The sequence below is a fragment of the Lampetra planeri genome, chromosome 19, assembly GCF_965212315.1.
Source record: "Lampetra planeri chromosome 19, kcLamPlan1.2.h2, whole genome shotgun sequence".
NCBI classification, from domain to species: Eukaryota; Metazoa; Chordata; class Hyperoartia; order Petromyzontiformes; family Petromyzontidae; genus Lampetra; species Lampetra planeri.
In genome coordinates this window covers 518,175-534,960 of record NC_136125.1, presented here as the reverse complement: position 1 = coordinate 534,960, position 16,786 = coordinate 518,175, and the positions used below count along the sequence as shown (strand labels likewise).

The 16,786-nt window shown below is 51.9% G+C and overlaps 1 protein-coding gene across 9 annotated transcripts in view; it reads right to left on the bottom strand.

Moving 5' to 3' along the window:
• HERC2 (HECT and RLD domain containing E3 ubiquitin protein ligase 2) overlaps positions 1 to 16,786 on the bottom strand; it is a 156,855-nt gene that overhangs the window by 83,759 nt on the left and 56,310 nt on the right. For 6 of the 9 annotated variants that reach the window (XM_078602720.1, XM_078602725.1, XM_078602723.1 and 3 more), the window contains 8 exons: positions 15,517 to 15,718; positions 11,335 to 11,517; positions 10,888 to 11,078; positions 2,965 to 3,121; positions 2,133 to 2,326; positions 1,385 to 1,618; positions 999 to 1,131; positions 208 to 351 (listed from right to left, as the gene is read on the bottom strand). In XM_078602720.1, the coding sequence (XP_078458846.1) occupies positions 208 to 351; positions 999 to 1,131; positions 1,385 to 1,618; positions 2,133 to 2,326; positions 2,965 to 3,121; positions 10,888 to 11,078; positions 11,335 to 11,517; positions 15,517 to 15,718 (1,438 nt within the window). The remainder of the gene's footprint in view (positions 1 to 207; positions 352 to 998; positions 1,132 to 1,384; positions 1,619 to 2,132; positions 2,327 to 2,964; positions 3,122 to 10,887; positions 11,079 to 11,334; positions 11,518 to 15,516; positions 15,719 to 16,786) is intronic. The other 3 variants (XM_078602722.1, XM_078602724.1, XM_078602728.1) reach the window with 1 other exon arrangement.

Genomic DNA, 16,786 nt, shown 5'->3' with positions numbered 1-16,786 from the left:
CAAATGAGTAGCTGGTGCGGTATGTAAGCATCGCCACTGGGGAGACAAAGGCAGTCGGGCGTGGTGCTGGCCACCCATCCCCTCGCGTACCGTTCCGACCGTCATAGGTGCTCGCTAACAGCACTTGCCCCAAGAGTCTGTTAAGGCTATGAGGGGGATCTTTGCCTTTGTTTGTTTGTGTGCATGAGTGCACGTGCGCACACTTGCCATGGGATGGGTTGGGTTGCTCGAGGAGGGCCGGCTGTGACTGGATCTGCCGGAGTTTGTCTTGGTGCGAGAGGAGCGTGCGCGCAGCCTTCAGCACGTAGAGCAGCACCTGGTGCCTGGCCAGCAGCACGACGTCGACCTCGTCTAGGCCGCACGCAGCACACGGGGATGGACAAAGCGAGCGGCTCTAGCATCCGGCCACTGTGTCGAGCTCCCTGCGATCACAGGGTGCGGCCGCGTCCGCGACCGCAGACTCTCGCATCATATTTCAGGCTTCGTTCGTACAGCCAGACTTAAAGTTGACAGCTATCGTAACACAAGCGCAACCCTTCCCGATGAACAAATGAGAATTGCACGGCGTGTGACGACAGCTGTTACGACTATTCGCAGTTCGCAAACGAAAATCATACACAACGAAATGACCAGGGAAATCAAAGCTTGAAAGTAGAGATTGTCTCCACTGTAATGTATGTATGTAGAATTTATTTCGCAGCATACACAGCCAACCATGTTCATCGGAGGTGTGGGGGAAGGACAACAAATCTAAACACAAAAAGCAGTTGTAAAGAAATACGTTTTCAATATAGATTTAGACGTGCACAGCTCGAGTGGCTTCCTAATCTCGGAAGGAACCGGTTGTGCAACTGTCAGCGACTGATGCAGCGACGTCCACACAAGCGAATTGGTAGCAGGCAACCGTTCCGCGAAACTTATCGCTAAAGAGCAGAGGAAAGCCGACGGGGGCCTGGCGAGCGTTGGCCACCCCCCCCGTGCGCAGGCCACGCTCTCACCCGTGGGCCCGTGGGCCGCAGATCGCCACCGCCGGTGCTGCTTGCTGCAGGCCAGGTTCACAAGCTGGCCCCATGAGTTGAGCAGTGGCTCCGTCATCGGGAAGTTGCTCAGGTCAAAGCCGACCTCAGAGACCTGCACCATGGCCACGCACAGTGCCCAACTTCAGCCACTGCCATTTCCTTCACAGTCGGCCAGTTACGCCATAACAGCCGGGGATCTCAACAGCGGGCCTTTTCCACTTCATGTAGCCTCAACGATAATGATGATGATGGCAATGAAGACAGTGAAGGTGGTGGTGACGATGATAGTCATGGCAATGATCAGCCACGATGATGGTAACTGCGATAGCAAGAGTGACGACAACGGTGGGAGGGGAGGGGGTTACCGGTTGGAGCTGCGGCAGCGAGCACACACGACTGGCCCGTGGCGGCTCCTGGAAGAGCACGGTGATGCGCCCTCGCGCCGTGATGCGAGTCACCGTGCCCTGACCCAACTCCTCGTGCGCCACCTGCCCCCCGAGCCGCAGGCGCCCGTCCACACCGCCCACCACGGCCAGCACAGCCACCAGCCCGCGCGCCTCCAGCTGCACGCGGTCCCCCGCAGGATCCACCACACCACCCTGCCGCATGGCCCGGGCACAACGAGAGCTCTTCCAGGGCCGACCGCAAACAACGGCTGCCGGGGCCGACCAACGGTCCCCGGCTGCAAGGCGTCGCCCCCGACGCCGCCAAGCGGCCGCGTCGTTACAGAGCGCCCCGCCGTACGCCAGGGCCTCTCGGAGCGCTCTGCACGAGATCAGCGACTTGCGTCGCACCGCACCTCCGATGGGCACGGTTGGCATTCCCCCACTGGCAGCTGTCCCTGTGGGCACAAGGCGACTCCTGGCCTGCCAGTCGGGGGCAGTGGTTGCCGCTCTGTCATCCCAATTGAGTAAAACTTGCAGGGTAATTTTTCGAATTTGGAAAGTGCGAGCCGTGACGCTGGCACAGAACAGCAGACTCGTTTCGAATGACATCAAGGGATGTTTAACATCCGCCGGGAAGCCGACAATGCGTATCTTGCGGTCAGTGCACCCGCAGCAATCACTGGGGGTGGGGGGCCTGGCAGGCAGTCAAAGGGAGGGAACCGCCCACCTTATGAGGCGCGGCTCCCATGAGGTGACGCACGCAGCCTAGGTGTGCCTCCAGGTGCTGGTTGATCAGCGGGCTCCAGCGGGGCAGCGCGTGCAGCACCCGCAGCAGCGTCACCGTCTCCTCGGCCAGCGTGCTACTACACGACGCCGTCAGAGACGCCTGCGGGCGGCCCCTCCGACTGCGGCAGGTGCCATCTGCAGGGCGGGCACACGCAGGGGGTCAGCGCAAGCTGCGTCCGGGATTAGCCGTGGCCACGTAGGACCATTAACAACCCAAACGTGGAATACGATGAGGCAAAAATTACGTCTAGATCAGTGTACTTCACTAATGTTCAGAGGGGGGCCACTATCCCGATAAGACATTTGAAACCATTCGGTTTGACAGCAGCAGGACAATGATGGGATGTTTTCACGTCAGGGGCCGCACTAAAGGCCACCAGGGGCCGCCAGTGGCCCACGGGCCTTGCATTGAAGAATACTGATCTATAAAAATGAAATAGTCAGCACTGATGCTATAAAAACCAAACCTTCAGCTACCAGACACAAAAATCATTGACGTGTGTGCATCTGCATGAAACTCAAGCGCTCAGCGGTAGAGGGAGCTGCTAGCAAAAAGTTGCAAGTTCCAATCCTGGTCGGGGATTGACTGAGCCCATCACCTCTCTGGGGTCGATAAAAATAGAAGCACTTTGCGGGGAAATCAACAGCGGTTGTCCTACCATAGGATGTGGAATGTTTACCACTGGCTCAGGGCTGTAAACGGGAGATGAGCACCAATGCCTCAAAGCTTCTTTAAGTGGGAAACCGCTCCGCCTCTGATGACGTCCACACACCTCGCGCCGACAGGCTGTCGGACGAGCAGGAGCTCAGCAGGTTTCCCAGCATGAGGAAGAGGCGCTCCAGCAGAGTCTTCATCTCTTGCGCACGCTCGCCACCACCGCCGCCGCTCCAAGAGGGCAGCACGGCCCTCAGCAAACGGAGCGCCAGGATCTGAAACGAGATCCGTGTGCTCGCTCTCACACCGCCGCCACCCGTCGCTGGACCTCCACTGCGAGGCAGACAGGCTCCCCCCACCCCCCACCCCCGCGTGGCAGGGGCGGGGCACACGTCACAGCGGTGAGCCGACCGTAACGGGCATGCGTCATAGCGGTGAGCCAGCTGTAACTGATACGCATCATAGCGGTGAGCCATCTGTAACTGATACGCATCATAGAGGTGAGCCAGCTGTAACTGATAAGCGTCATAGCGGTGAGCCAGCTGTAATTGATACGCGTCATAGCGGTGAGCCAGCTGTAACTGATACGCGTCATAGAGGTGAGCCAGCTGTAACTGATACGCGTCATAGAGGTGAGCCAGCTGTAACTGATACGCGTCATAGAGGTGAGCCAGCTGTAACTGATACGCGTCATAGCGGTGAGCCAGCTGTAACTGATACGCGTCATAGAGGTGAGCCAGCTGTAACTGATACGCGTCATAGCGGTGAGCCAGCTGTAACTGATACGCGTCATAGAGGTGAGCCAGCTGTAACTGATACGCGTCATAGCGGTGAGCCAGCTGTAACTGATACGCGTCATAGAGGTGAGCCAGCTGTAACTGATACGCGTCATAGAGGTGAGCCAGCTGTAACTGATACGCGTCATAGCGGTGAGCCAGCTGTAACTGATACGCGTCATAGAGGTGAGCCAGCTGTAACTGATACGCGTCATAGAGGTGAGCCAGCTGTAACTGATACGCGTCATAGCGGTGAGCCAGCTGTAACTGATACGCGTCATAGAGGTGAGCCAGCTGTAACTGATACGCGTCATAGAGGTGAGCCAGCTGTAACTGATACGCGTCATAGAGGTGAGCCAGCTGTAACTGATACGCATCATAGCGGTGAGCCAGCTGTAACTGATACGCGTCATAGAGGTGAGCCAGCTGTAACTGATACGCGTCATAGAGGTGAGCCAGCTGTAACTGATACGCGTCATAGAGGTGAGCCAGCTGTAACTGATACGCGTCATAGCGGTGAGCCAGCTGTAACTGATACGCGTCATAGAGGTGAGCCAGCTGTAACTGATACGCGTCATAGCGGTGAGCCAGCTGTAACTGATACGCGTCATAGAGGTGAGTCAGCTGTAACTGATAAGCGTCATAGCGGTGAGCCAGCTGTAACTGATACGCGTCATAGAGGTGAGCCAGCTGTAACTGATACGCGTCATAGCGGTGAGCCAGCTGTAACTGATACGCGTCATAGAGGTGAGCCAGCTGTAACTGATACGCGTCATAGAGGTGAGCCAGCTGTAACTAATACGCGTCATAGAGGTGAGCCAGCTGTAACTGATACGCGTCATAGAGGTGAGCCAGCTGTAACTGATACGCGTCATAGAGGTGAGCCAGCTGTAACTGATACGCATCATAGAGGTGAGCCAGCTGTAACTGATACGCGTCATAGAGGTGAGCCAGCTGTAACTGATACGCGTCATAGAGGTGAGCCAGCTGTAACTGATACGCGTCATAGCGGTGAGCCAGCTGTAACTGATACGCGTCATAGCGGTGAGCCAGCTGTAACTGATACGCATCATAGCGGTGAGCCAGCTGTAACTGATACGCGTCATAGAGGTGAGCCAGCTGTAACTGATACGCGTCATAGAGGTGAGCCAGCTGTAACTGATACGCATCATAGAGGTGAGCCAGCTGTAACTGATACGCATCATAGCGGTGAGCCAGCTGTAACTGATACGCGTCATAGAGGTGAGCCAGCTGTAACTGATACGCATCATAGCGGTGAGCCAGCTGTAACTGATACGCGTCATAGAGGTGAGCCAGCTGTAACTGATACGCGTCATAGAGGTGAGCCAGCTGTAACTGATACGCATCATAGAGGTGAGCCAGCTGTAACTGATACGCATCATAGCGGTGAGCCAGCTGTAACTGAAACGCGTCATAGAGGTGAGCCAGCTGTAACTGATACGCATCATAGCGGTGAGCCAGCTGTAACTGATACGCGTCATAGAGGTGAGCCAGCTGTAACTGATACGCGTCATAGCGGTGAGCCAGCTGTAACTGATACGCGTCATAGAGGTGAGCCAGCTGTAACTGATACGCGTCATAGAGGTGAGCCAGCTGTAACTGATACGCGTCATAGCGGTGAGCCAGCTGTAACTGATACGCGTCATAGAGGTGAGCCAGCTGTAACTGATACGCGTCATAGAGGTGAGCCAGCTGTAACTGATACGCGTCATAGAGGTGAGCCAGCTGTAACTGATACGCATCATAGCGGTGAGCCAGCTGTAACTGATACGCGTCATAGAGGTGAGCCAGCTGTAACTGATACGCGTCATAGAGGTGAGCCAGCTGTAACTGATACGCGTCATAGAGGTGAGCCAGCTGTAACTGATACGCGTCATAGCGGTGAGCCAGCTGTAACTGATACGCGTCATAGAGGTGAGCCAGCTGTAACTGATACGCGTCATAGCGGTGAGCCAGCTGTAACTGATACGCGTCATAGAGGTGAGCCAGCTGTAACTGATACGCGTCATAGCGGTGAGCCAGCTGTAACTGATACGCGTCATAGAGGTGAGCCAGCTGTAACTGATACGCGTCATAGCGGTGAGCCAGCTGTAACTGATACGCGTCATAGAGGTGAGCCAGCTGTAACTGATACGCGTCATAGAGGTGAGCCAGCTGTAACTAATACGCGTCATAGAGGTGAGCCAGCTGTAACTGATACGCGTCATAGAGGTGAGCCAGCTGTAACTGATACGCGTCATAGAGGTGAGCCAGCTGTAACTGATACGCATCATAGAGGTGAGCCAGCTGTAACTGATACGCGTCATAGAGGTGAGCCAGCTGTAACTGATACGCGTCATAGAGGTGAGCCAGCTGTAACTGATACGCGTCATAGCGGTGAGCCAGCTGTAACTGATACGCGTCATAGCGGTGAGCCAGCTGTAACTGATACGCATCATAGCGGTGAGCCAGCTGTAACTGATACGCGTCATAGAGGTGAGCCAGCTGTAACTGATACGCGTCATAGAGGTGAGCCAGCTGTAACTGATACGCATCATAGAGGTGAGCCAGCTGTAACTGATACGCATCATAGCGGTGAGCCAGCTGTAACTGATACGCGTCATAGAGGTGAGCCAGCTGTAACTGATACGCATCATAGCGGTGAGCCAGCTGTAACTGATACGCGTCATAGAGGTGAGCCAGCTGTAACTGATACGCGTCATAGAGGTGAGCCAGCTGTAACTGATACGCATCATAGAGGTGAGCCAGCTGTAACTGATACGCATCATAGCGGTGAGCCAGCTGTAACTGAAACGCGTCATAGAGGTGAGCCAGCTGTAACTGATACGCATCATAGCGGTGAGCCAGCTGTAACTGATACGCGTCATAGAGGTGAGCCAGCTGTAACTGATACGCGTCATAGCGGTGAGCCAGCTGTAACTGATACGCGTCATAGAGGTGAGCCAGCTGTAACTGATACGCGTCATAGAGGTGAGCCAGCTGTAACTGATACGCGTCATAGAGGTGAGCCAGCTGTAACTGATACGCGTCATAGCGGTGAGCCAGCTGTAACTGATACGCGTCATAGCGGTGAGCCAGCTGTAACTGATACGCGTCATAGAGGTGAGCCAGCTGTAACTGATACGCGTCATAGCGGTGAGCCAGCTGTAACTGATACGCGTCATAGAGGTGAGCCAGCTGTAACTGATACGCGGCATAGAGGTGAGCCAGCTGTAACTGATACGCATCATAGAGGTGAGCCAGCTGTAACTGATACGCGTCATAGAGGTGAGCCAGCTGTAACTGATACGCGTCATAGAGGTGAGCCAGCTGTAACTGATACGCATCATAGCGGTGAGCCAGCTGTAACTGATACGCATCATAGCGGTGAGCCATCTGTAACTGATACGCATCATAGAGGTGAGCCAGCTGTAACTGATAAGCGTCATAGCGGTGAGCCAGCTGTAATTGATACGCGTCATAGCGGTGAGCCAGCTGTAACTGATACGCGTCATAGAGGTGAGCCAGCTGTAACTGATACGCGTCATAGAGGTGAGCCAGCTGTAACTGATACGCGTCATAGCGGTGAGCCAGCTGTAACTGATACGCGTCATAGAGGTGAGCCAGCTGTAACTGATACGCGTCATAGCGGTGAGCCAGCTGTAACTGATACGCGTCATAGAGGTGAGCCAGCTGTAACTGATACGCGTCATAGAGGTGAGCCAGCTGTAACTGATACGCGTCATAGAGGTGAGCCAGCTGTAACTGATACGCGTCATAGAGGTGAGCCAGCTGTAACTGATACGCGTCATAGCGGTGAGCCAGCTGTAACTGATACGCGTCATAGAGGTGAGCCAGCTGTAACTGATACGCGTCATAGAGGTGAGCCAGCTGTAACTGATACGCGTCATAGCGGTGAGCCAGCTGTAACTGATACGCGTCATAGAGGTGAGCCAGCTGTAACTGATACGCGTCATAGAGGTGAGCCAGCTGTAACTGATACGCGTCATAGAGGTGAGCCAGCTGTAACTGATACGCATCATAGCAGTGAGCCAGCTGTAACTGATACGCGTCATAGAGGTGAGCCAGCTGTAACTGATACGCGTCATAGAGGTGAGCCAGCTGTAACTGATACGCGTCATAGAGGTGAGCCAGCTGTAACTGATACGTGTCATAGCGGTGAGCCAGCTGTAACTGATACGCATCATAGAGGTGAGCCAGCTGTAACTGATACGCGTCATAGCGGTGAGCCAGCTGTAACTGATACGCGTCATAGAGGTGAGCCAGCTGTAACTGATACGCATCATAGCGGTGAGCCAGCTGTAACTGATACGCGTCATAGAGGTGAGCCAGCTGTAACTGATACGCGTCATAGCGGTGAGCCAGCTGTAACTGATACGCGTCATAGAGGTGAGCCAGCTGTAACTGATACGCGTCATAGAGGTGAGCCAGCTGTAACTGATACGCGTCATAGAGGTGAGCCAGCTGTAACTGATACGCGTCATAGAGGTGAGCCAGCTGTAACTGATACGCGTCATAGAGGTGAGCCAGCTGTAACTGATACGCGTCATAGAGGTGAGCCAGCTGTAACTGATACGCGTCATAGAGGTGAGCCAGCTGTAACTGATACGCGTCATAACGGTGAGCCAGCTGTAACTGATACGCATCATAGCGGTGAGCCAGCTGTAACTGATACGCGTCATAGAGGTGAGCCAGCTGTAACTGATACGCGTCATAGAGGTGAGCCAGCTGTAACTGATACGCATCATAGAGGTGAGCCAGCTGTAACTGATACGCATCATAGCGGTGAGCCAGCTGTAACTGATACGCGTCATAGAGGCGAGCCAGCTGTAACTGATACGCATCATAGCGGTGAGCCAGCTGTAACTGATACGCGTCATAGAGGTGAGCCAGCTGTAACTGATACGCGTCATAGCGGTGAGCCAGCTGTAACTGATACGCGTCATAGAGGTGAGCCAGCTGTAACTGATACGCGTCATAGAGGTGAGCCAGCTGTAACTGATACGCGTCATAGCGGTGAGCCAGCTGTAACTGATACGCGTCATAGCGGTGAGCCAGCTGTAACTGATACGCGTCATAGAGGTGAGCCAGCTGTAACTGATACGCGTCATAGCGGTGAGCCAGCTGTAACTGATACGCGTCATAGAGGTGAGCCAGCTGTAACTGATACGCGTCATAGAGGTGAGCCAGCTGTAACTGATACGCGTCATAGAGGTGAGCCAGCTGTAACTGATACGCATCATAGCGGTGAGCCAGCTGTAACTGATACGCGTCATAGAGGTGAGCCAGCTGTAACTGATACGCGTCATAGAGGTGAGCCAGCTGTAACTGATACGCGTCATAGCGGTGAGCCAGCAGTAACTGATACGCGTCATAGAGGTGAGCCAGCTGTAACTGATACGCATCATAGAGGTGAGCCAGCTGTAACTGATACGCGTCATAGCGGTGAGCCAGCTGTAACTGATACGCATCATAGAGGTGAGCCAGCTGTAACTGATACGCATCATAGCGGTGAGCCAGCTGTAACTGATACGCGTCATAGAGGTGAGCCAGCTGTAACTGATATGCATCATAGCGGTGAGCCAGCTGTAACTGATACGCGTCATAGAGGTGAGCCAGCTGTAACTGATACGCGTCATAGCGGTGAGCCAGCTGTAACTGATACGCGTCATAGCGGTGAGCCAGCTGTAACTGATACGCGTCATAGTGATGAGCCAGCTGTAACTGATACGCGTCATAGAGGTGAGCCAGCTGTAACTGATACGCGTCATAGAGGTGAGCCAGCTGTAACTGATACGCGTCATAGCGGTGAGCCAGCTGTAACTGATACGCGTCATAGCGGTGAGCCAGCTGTAACTGATACGCGTCATAGAGGTGAGCCAGCTGTAACTGATACGCGTCATAGCGGTGAGCCAGCTGTAACTGATACGCGTCATAGCGGTGAGCCAGCTGTAACTGATACGCATCATAGAGGTGAGCCAGCTGTAACTGATACGCATCATAGAGGTGAGCCAGCTGTAACTGATACGCATCAGAGGTGAGCCTACTGTAAAGGGCATGCGTTCGGATCCTTTATTCAACCGGGATGTCGATTACAAAAACCTGTCGTCACTTTTGCAAGGTCGACCTGGGTTACAAGAGCAATTTAAGAACGCAATTTTCAAAAAACACTTAAATTCAACAGATGATACTTAGTTCAAATCCCAGGTTCCCACAAATAGATAAAAACTGGTTCCATTTTTGGATTGTTTTCATGACCTCAGTCACCAATGACTAAACTTGAAAAATCATCGTAAAGATTTTACATTTGTATCGCGCAGTTTTATTTCCCTCTCAGAAAGATAACGATCGAGACACGTGGGAAACCACATGCAAGCGGGAAGGCATCCAGGATCGGCGCCGACAATTTTCCAAGCTCTGTGGTCCTATCCCCTGATCTATGGCCAACTCCATTCATGAGTGTTTTATACATGTGGGCGGAAACACAAAAATGTATCTTTCGAGAGCTCGCTCAGTAGGTAAGTCCCGAGCGTACCGCTCACTCTTCTCGACAGCTCCAGACCCTGAAGAGGAGGTGCTCGGGGGGGAAAGAAAGAGCTGTGATGTCACTTCCAGGTCAATCCGCAAAGTGTTTTTTGCGTCCAAAACATCAAGCGGCCAGCAATAAACAGCACGAAAAATGTTGTAATAGACGAGAGTTGATGCTTTTGTTGAAATAGAAGAGCTTGAGAAATAGAAGATCGGAGGGAATTCCAAAGTCCAGCAGTGGGAAGGAAGCAGAAAGTGAAGTGTTGTGACCTGCAGTGTGGTGAGCAAGTGAGTGGATGAGTGGGTGAGTGGGTGAGAGGCCGACTGAGTGGGTTAGTGAGTGGGTTGTTGCATCCTGCAGCGTGATGGTTGAACAGTGTGGATGAGATGAAAGAGTCAGTCTGGCAGAGAGAGTCCTCAACACGGGAGGAGGAATCAATGGGTGATGTTGATTGGAACAGAGACCATGGTAGTAGTAGTGAATGAAGTGTGTCTGCTGTTGTGGCATCACTCCCATAAATGCGTATACAACATCAGTACAGTGATGTCACTCGAGTGCGAGGATGGAGAGGCAGACAGTAGCAACATTAGTGAAACGTTAAAACCAGTGACTGACGGCCAGCAAGGTGAACGCACAACCGAGGAGAATCTCTCCAACATGAGCCACGCTTCGTTGTCGAGTCTCATGGGAGGAGCGGTGCGACCGCCTGACGCACCTGCCGCTGCAGCGATCCCACGCCGCCTCCGCCGCCGCCGCGCTGCTCGACGAAGCGCAGCAGCAGCCCGATCCACTGCGCGGTGCTCAGCGCTCTGCACACGGCCCCCGAGAGCGCGATGCTGCGAGTGAAGCCGAGCGTGCCCCAGCGGAAGTGCTGCTCCCGAGCCACCAGGTCGCTCACAGAGACGGCTGCACGGCACAAAAGGCAGAGGGGCGCGGGCACGCTCACACGGGGACTCTCCTCCTCTCAGCCGCACGGGTCGCGAAGCGCTGCCAAACACCGATTAGAGGGCAGTCGCAGTCAACGCCGATCCCCAACCCCACGCCGCGACCCCACGCCCACGCCGCGACCCCACGCGACCCCACGCCGTGACACCTCGCCGCGACCCCACGCCGTGACACCACGCCGCGACCCCACGCCGCCGTGAGGCGAACGCGGACGAACCCTTCTTGTCGACGGTGCCGCTGTGCACGAGGCTGCGCAGAAGGCCGCACGTGGCGCGCACGGCAGGTCCCGGCATGGCGTCGGCGTGGATGCCCGTGCACAGCCCCAGGCACTGCAGCAGCCCCAGTGCGGAGCGGTAGAGCAGCGCCGTGGGGTGGCAGCTCTGCTCCAACGCATCCCCGTCTGCAGCACAGCCGCAGGAGAGGAGCGAAGGTTAATCCGTCGACGCGGCCGGCACACGCACCAGTCACACCGGCTCGCAGACCGGGGCCGCACCACATGCGCAGGGAACAAGGCCAACTGTGGATTATGGGATCCATAGGTGCAGCCGTAAGGACCCGAGTTCGATTCCTCACTTATGCGCCTTTCTGTGTGGCGTGTGTATGTTCGCCCCCTGTTCTAAATGGGCTTCCTCCGGGTTCCCTGGTTTCCTCCCATAGCTAAAAACATACTATGCCATTAGAATTGGCCAAGCATTCCAATGTAACAGGAGGCTTCTGAAAACGAGTCTTTAGACGATGTGGCTATCTCCTGGGTAATTAGGCGATCATTACGGTGGCTTTAGGGTAGTCGATTGACATCCATTTTGCGCTTGTCATGTATCACTATCAGACCTATCAACACTCGCGTACGCCTACTAGCACATAAAACATGGAAAAAATTTCATTTTAATTACATTTGCAAGCAATCAACACCAAAGACTCTTCACAACAATTAATTAAATATTTTACATTTTACTATTTTAATGACATTGGTGGTGATGATAGCACCAGTGGTGGTGGTGTTGGTTGTGTTATTCGCCGTGGTGGCGATGTTAGCCGTAGCGATGTTGATGCTAGCCGTAGTGATGGTGATAGTGGCGGTAGTGGTGATGTTAGCCGTAGTGGTGGTGGTGTTAGCCATAGTGGTGGTGATGGTGAAGGTGCTTGTGATGGTGGTGGTGGTAGTGGCAATTCTAGATTAGAAGTTTTCGTGACTGCAAGGATCCACTCTTTGGTTCTTTCGGCAAAGTTACGTAGGTGAAAATAAAAAATAAAGAATAAAAATAGAAATAACTACATTAAATCACGACGTTTCGGGCGTAATACAAGCGTCCGTCATCAGGTGGGGACAACCACAGCGAAAACAGTTTGCTGAAGTATGCCAAAGAGATGACTCTGACAAGGGATTATATAGCTGAAGGGGGGGGGAAAGAGAGGCCAGGGTGAGTGTGGGGGTGGGGCGTGGGCTGGAGAAGAGCGGAAAGGCTGATCCTCAAGCTCGCGGCCTACTGCTGTGACACGTTGGGTGGGGGGGGGGGGTTGGGGGAGAACTCTGCAGAGTATGGATCCTTGCAGTCACGAAAACTTCAAATCTAGAATTAACCCGCCTCTACGGGGAGGGATTGCACTTATCTGTTAAAGCTTTTAACAGACAACGGGACAAGAAGTCACAACTAATCGAGTCGCTAACCTTCCTCAAGAGACGCCGCGACAATAAAGGTAATACCCAGCGCATTCACTCACATCTGCTGCTGTCACTTCACCGATCGCTAAACGGATTTTGTTTAAAGCTAATCCATCACTAACCTCAGAGAGAAGAAGATTGCTCCGATTTGAACTCGATAATCTAGACAAGAGTCTCTTACAATCACACTTAATGTTAACACAAAAAATGTCCCCTTCTGATTGGGACCGTGTTGACAACATGACAGCCTCCTCTGCTAATTCACTGTCAACTAAATGTAAAGTCAACTTGATCGTTAAATTCAACCTCCTGTCAAAGAAGCCAGACCCACACATTAAAAAGTTAGATGTTAACAATATTGCTAGCAATCAGAGTAGCATCCCAATTTCTGACAATCTAAAATCGGTACTAGCCAAAGGACTGAATTTCGCAGTTACCCCTAAACATATCCCAGAGGATGATATAACCTCCCAGTTTGATGTAGCCCTCAAAGGCTTGGGATACATCCAAACAGACGTTGCTAGAGCTGAAATTGCCACGATCCTCAAAAATGCAAAGAAATCCATTAGCAACATCAGCAAAGACGAGCGCTCTGAAGTCGCAAATTTGAAAAAGTGGGATGGCACAGTCATCCTCTCGGCCGACAAGGGCAATGCCACTGTCATCATGGATAAAACTACATACAACAAAATCCAGGACCTGCTCAATGATGGTAGCTACTCCAAAATCAATAAAGATCCAACTAACAGCCTAACTACAAAAACCAACAATATCATTACAGTTCGACTGCTCTAATCGAACCAGACAAACGGCTCTCCCTAAAACCTTCGGCTGCTAGACCACCCAGATTCTATGGTCTTCCCAAGAGCGTTAAAGAACGCACCCCACTGCGGCCCATCGTGTCCACGATCAACTCACCTACCTACAAACTAGCCCGTTTTCTGTCTGATACCTTACTTCCTTTCACTGGCAAGACCACTTCAGCAGTACTTAATTCAGCTCACTTGGTCTCTCTAATCAAGGACATTTCATTGTCCCCTGATGATGTCCTCGTCAGCTTTGATGTGGTTTCTCTATTCACCAAGGTTCCAGTGCCTGACACCTTAGCAATAATTGAAGACTTAGTCCAACATGGACTGAACCTTACCAACATGTACTTCACCTGGAATGGTACTTTCTACAAACAAAATGAGGGTACCCCCATGGGTTCCCCCTTGTCACCAGTGATAGCCAATGTTTTCATGGAGACATTTGAAACAGACGCCATCCAGACATCCCCCCTGCATCCTTCCCTGTGGAAGAGATATGTGGATGACACTTTCGTCATTTGGCCACATGGCCTACCAGCATTTAACCAATTTCTCGACCACATTAACTCCATACACCCATCCATCATATTCACCATGGAAGTGGAGAAGGATGGTAAGCTACCATTCCTGGATGTTGTTTGAGAAAAAACCTGATGGCTCTTTGGGACACTGTCTACATGAAAGCCACCCACAGATTCATATCTGAAACCTGACTCCCACCACCATCCGGCACAGAAGAATTCCCTCATCAAAACATTACACCATAGGGCCCACTGCATATCTGACCAACACCACCTAGCCAGTGAATTGGAACACATACGCCAGGCCCTAAAGATGAATGGATATTCGGACCAGATTATCCGCAAAGCTGTTTCTCCAACCACAGAAAGACAACCCCTTGAAGACTCCGATCAAAACCGTCACATTACCATACATAGCAGGCGTTACCAAAAAAAAATTCCAAAATCTTAAACAAACACAATATCCAGGTCCGATTCAGTACAGTACACAAGATCCATGATCTAATCCCATCCATAAGGATGTCATTCCTGCATTCAATACCTTGGAGTCTACAAACTTAGTTGCATTTGTGGTGATTGTTACATTGGGGAAACGAAACTACATATATCGGACCGCATTCGCGAGCACAAGGTGGATTTAAAACATGGCAGAACTGGATCTTCCGCAGTTGCTGATCACTGCTATAACGCGGTGGGCTCTCATGATATTGTTTTCTCTGATACCAAAGTGCTCTGCAAGCCATCTGGATACCACCAAAGATTTGTCCATGAAGCCACCCAGATATACAAACATAGACATAAACTTCAACTGAGAAGATGAATTAAAATTGAGCAATCAATGGAAGGATGTTAATAACCAAGTTAAACCTTAGCTATCTTATAGTTTATATTCATATCTGTATCTCCAGTCTTTTACTCCCAGCCCTTCTCACTCCCATCACTGGGAAATTAGCCGTGCAGTGTTTCGAGCCTGCAGAGTTTTCCCCCAAACCCCCCCCCCAACCAACGTGTCACAGCAGTAAGTCGAGCTTAAGGATCAGCCTTTCCGCTCCTCTCCAGCCCACACCCCACCCCCACACTCACCCTGGCCTCTCTTTCCCCCCCTCCTCAGCGATATAATCCCTTGTCAGAGTCATCTCTTTGGCATACTTCAGCAAACTATTTCGCTGTGGTTGTCCCCACCTGATGACGGACGCTTGTGTTGCGCCCGAAACGTCGTGATTTAATTTAGTTATTTCTATTTTTTTTCTTTTTTTTATTATCTTTTACTTTTTTATTTTCACCTACGTGACTTTACCGAAAGAACCAAAGGGTAGTGGCAATGTTAGCCATAATGGTGGTGATGGTGGAGGCGTTTGTGGTGGTCGTGGAGGCGGCGGTTGTGGTCGCAGTGGTGAAGAGGGTACAGGCACCGGCGTCTTCCTCCACGTCCGAGTCGTCCACGCTGGAGGGCTGGGCAGGTGCGGGCTGCTCGGCGAGCCGCAAGTCGTACTTCCCCTCCTTGCCCATGCGGTACGAGTTGGTGTTGCCCGTGTCCCACTGCACGCGGATCCAGCCGTCCTCGCCCAGCTCCCCGATCACGCGGCCCAGGCCAGGGGGCGGCCCATCCTGACAACACAGCGAGGCCCCTGTCCTCACCTTCACGTCGTTGCGTTCACGGGCATCCTTACGACTTCCTGGGCTTTGGCCTCAAGATGCTTCCCTCTATCCCCCTCTCTCTCCTTTTGTATGGCAGTTGATAAGCAAAATGTCGTAACTGTACGTTAACCGCCTCACCTGGTATACAGGAGCTCGTGGGTTTGGATGTTCTCCTAGTGGTCACGTGTATTTTTATCCGGGTCCTCTGGTTTAGAATCAACATGCGTTTAGAGTATTTGGCTTAAATGATGACAACACCCTGCTGCTCTATTTAAGACTGGGAGCAAGTGGAGGGCTTCACCATTCTGCAAAATGCCCGATGATGCTGGATGTAATTACCAGCGAAACGTTGTACTCAAAAATTGTAAATTATCTTGATTCTCTCTTCAACACACCGGTGGGCTAAAGTAGTGAACTATTTGTCTTTTGTAAACGTGATACAATTTTACTGTTTGGCCATGTCGGGTGGTGGAGGGTTACGACACATTTATAAATAACACGATCTAACCCAAAAAACATTATTATGAGTATTTGGCTGCTAGAAATATGTACGTGATAAGCCACTTCATTGAGCTATCATTTGTGGCCAAGTCACTTCTGGAAAAAGAGCTATAAAGCTCAGTAGGCCTTGCCTGGTAAAACTAAAAAAAAAGTTAAGTTTAGAGTTTGGTAGTCAATCCGATGACATCAGGTGCTTGCTTGATGTACAGCATGCGTGCCTCCATACATTCCCCTCAGGGCATGTCAATGTACCATTGACATGCTGAGAAAATTAGCATGTCAATGTACCATTGACATGCTAATTTTCTCACGCTCCGCCCACTTACCCCTGGGGTTGAGCCCACCAAAACCCTCTATAAGCTCTTGTTGTTAGCAAATCAGCAGTTGTCCTGCTGTATCGGTTACGCCTGATGACGCTTGTGTTGCGATCGAAACGTCGTGATTTATTTTATTTTATTTCTACCTACGTGACTTTACCAAAAGAACCAAAGAGTAGAGATTCCTACAGTCACGAAAGCTTCAAATCACATTTGGTAT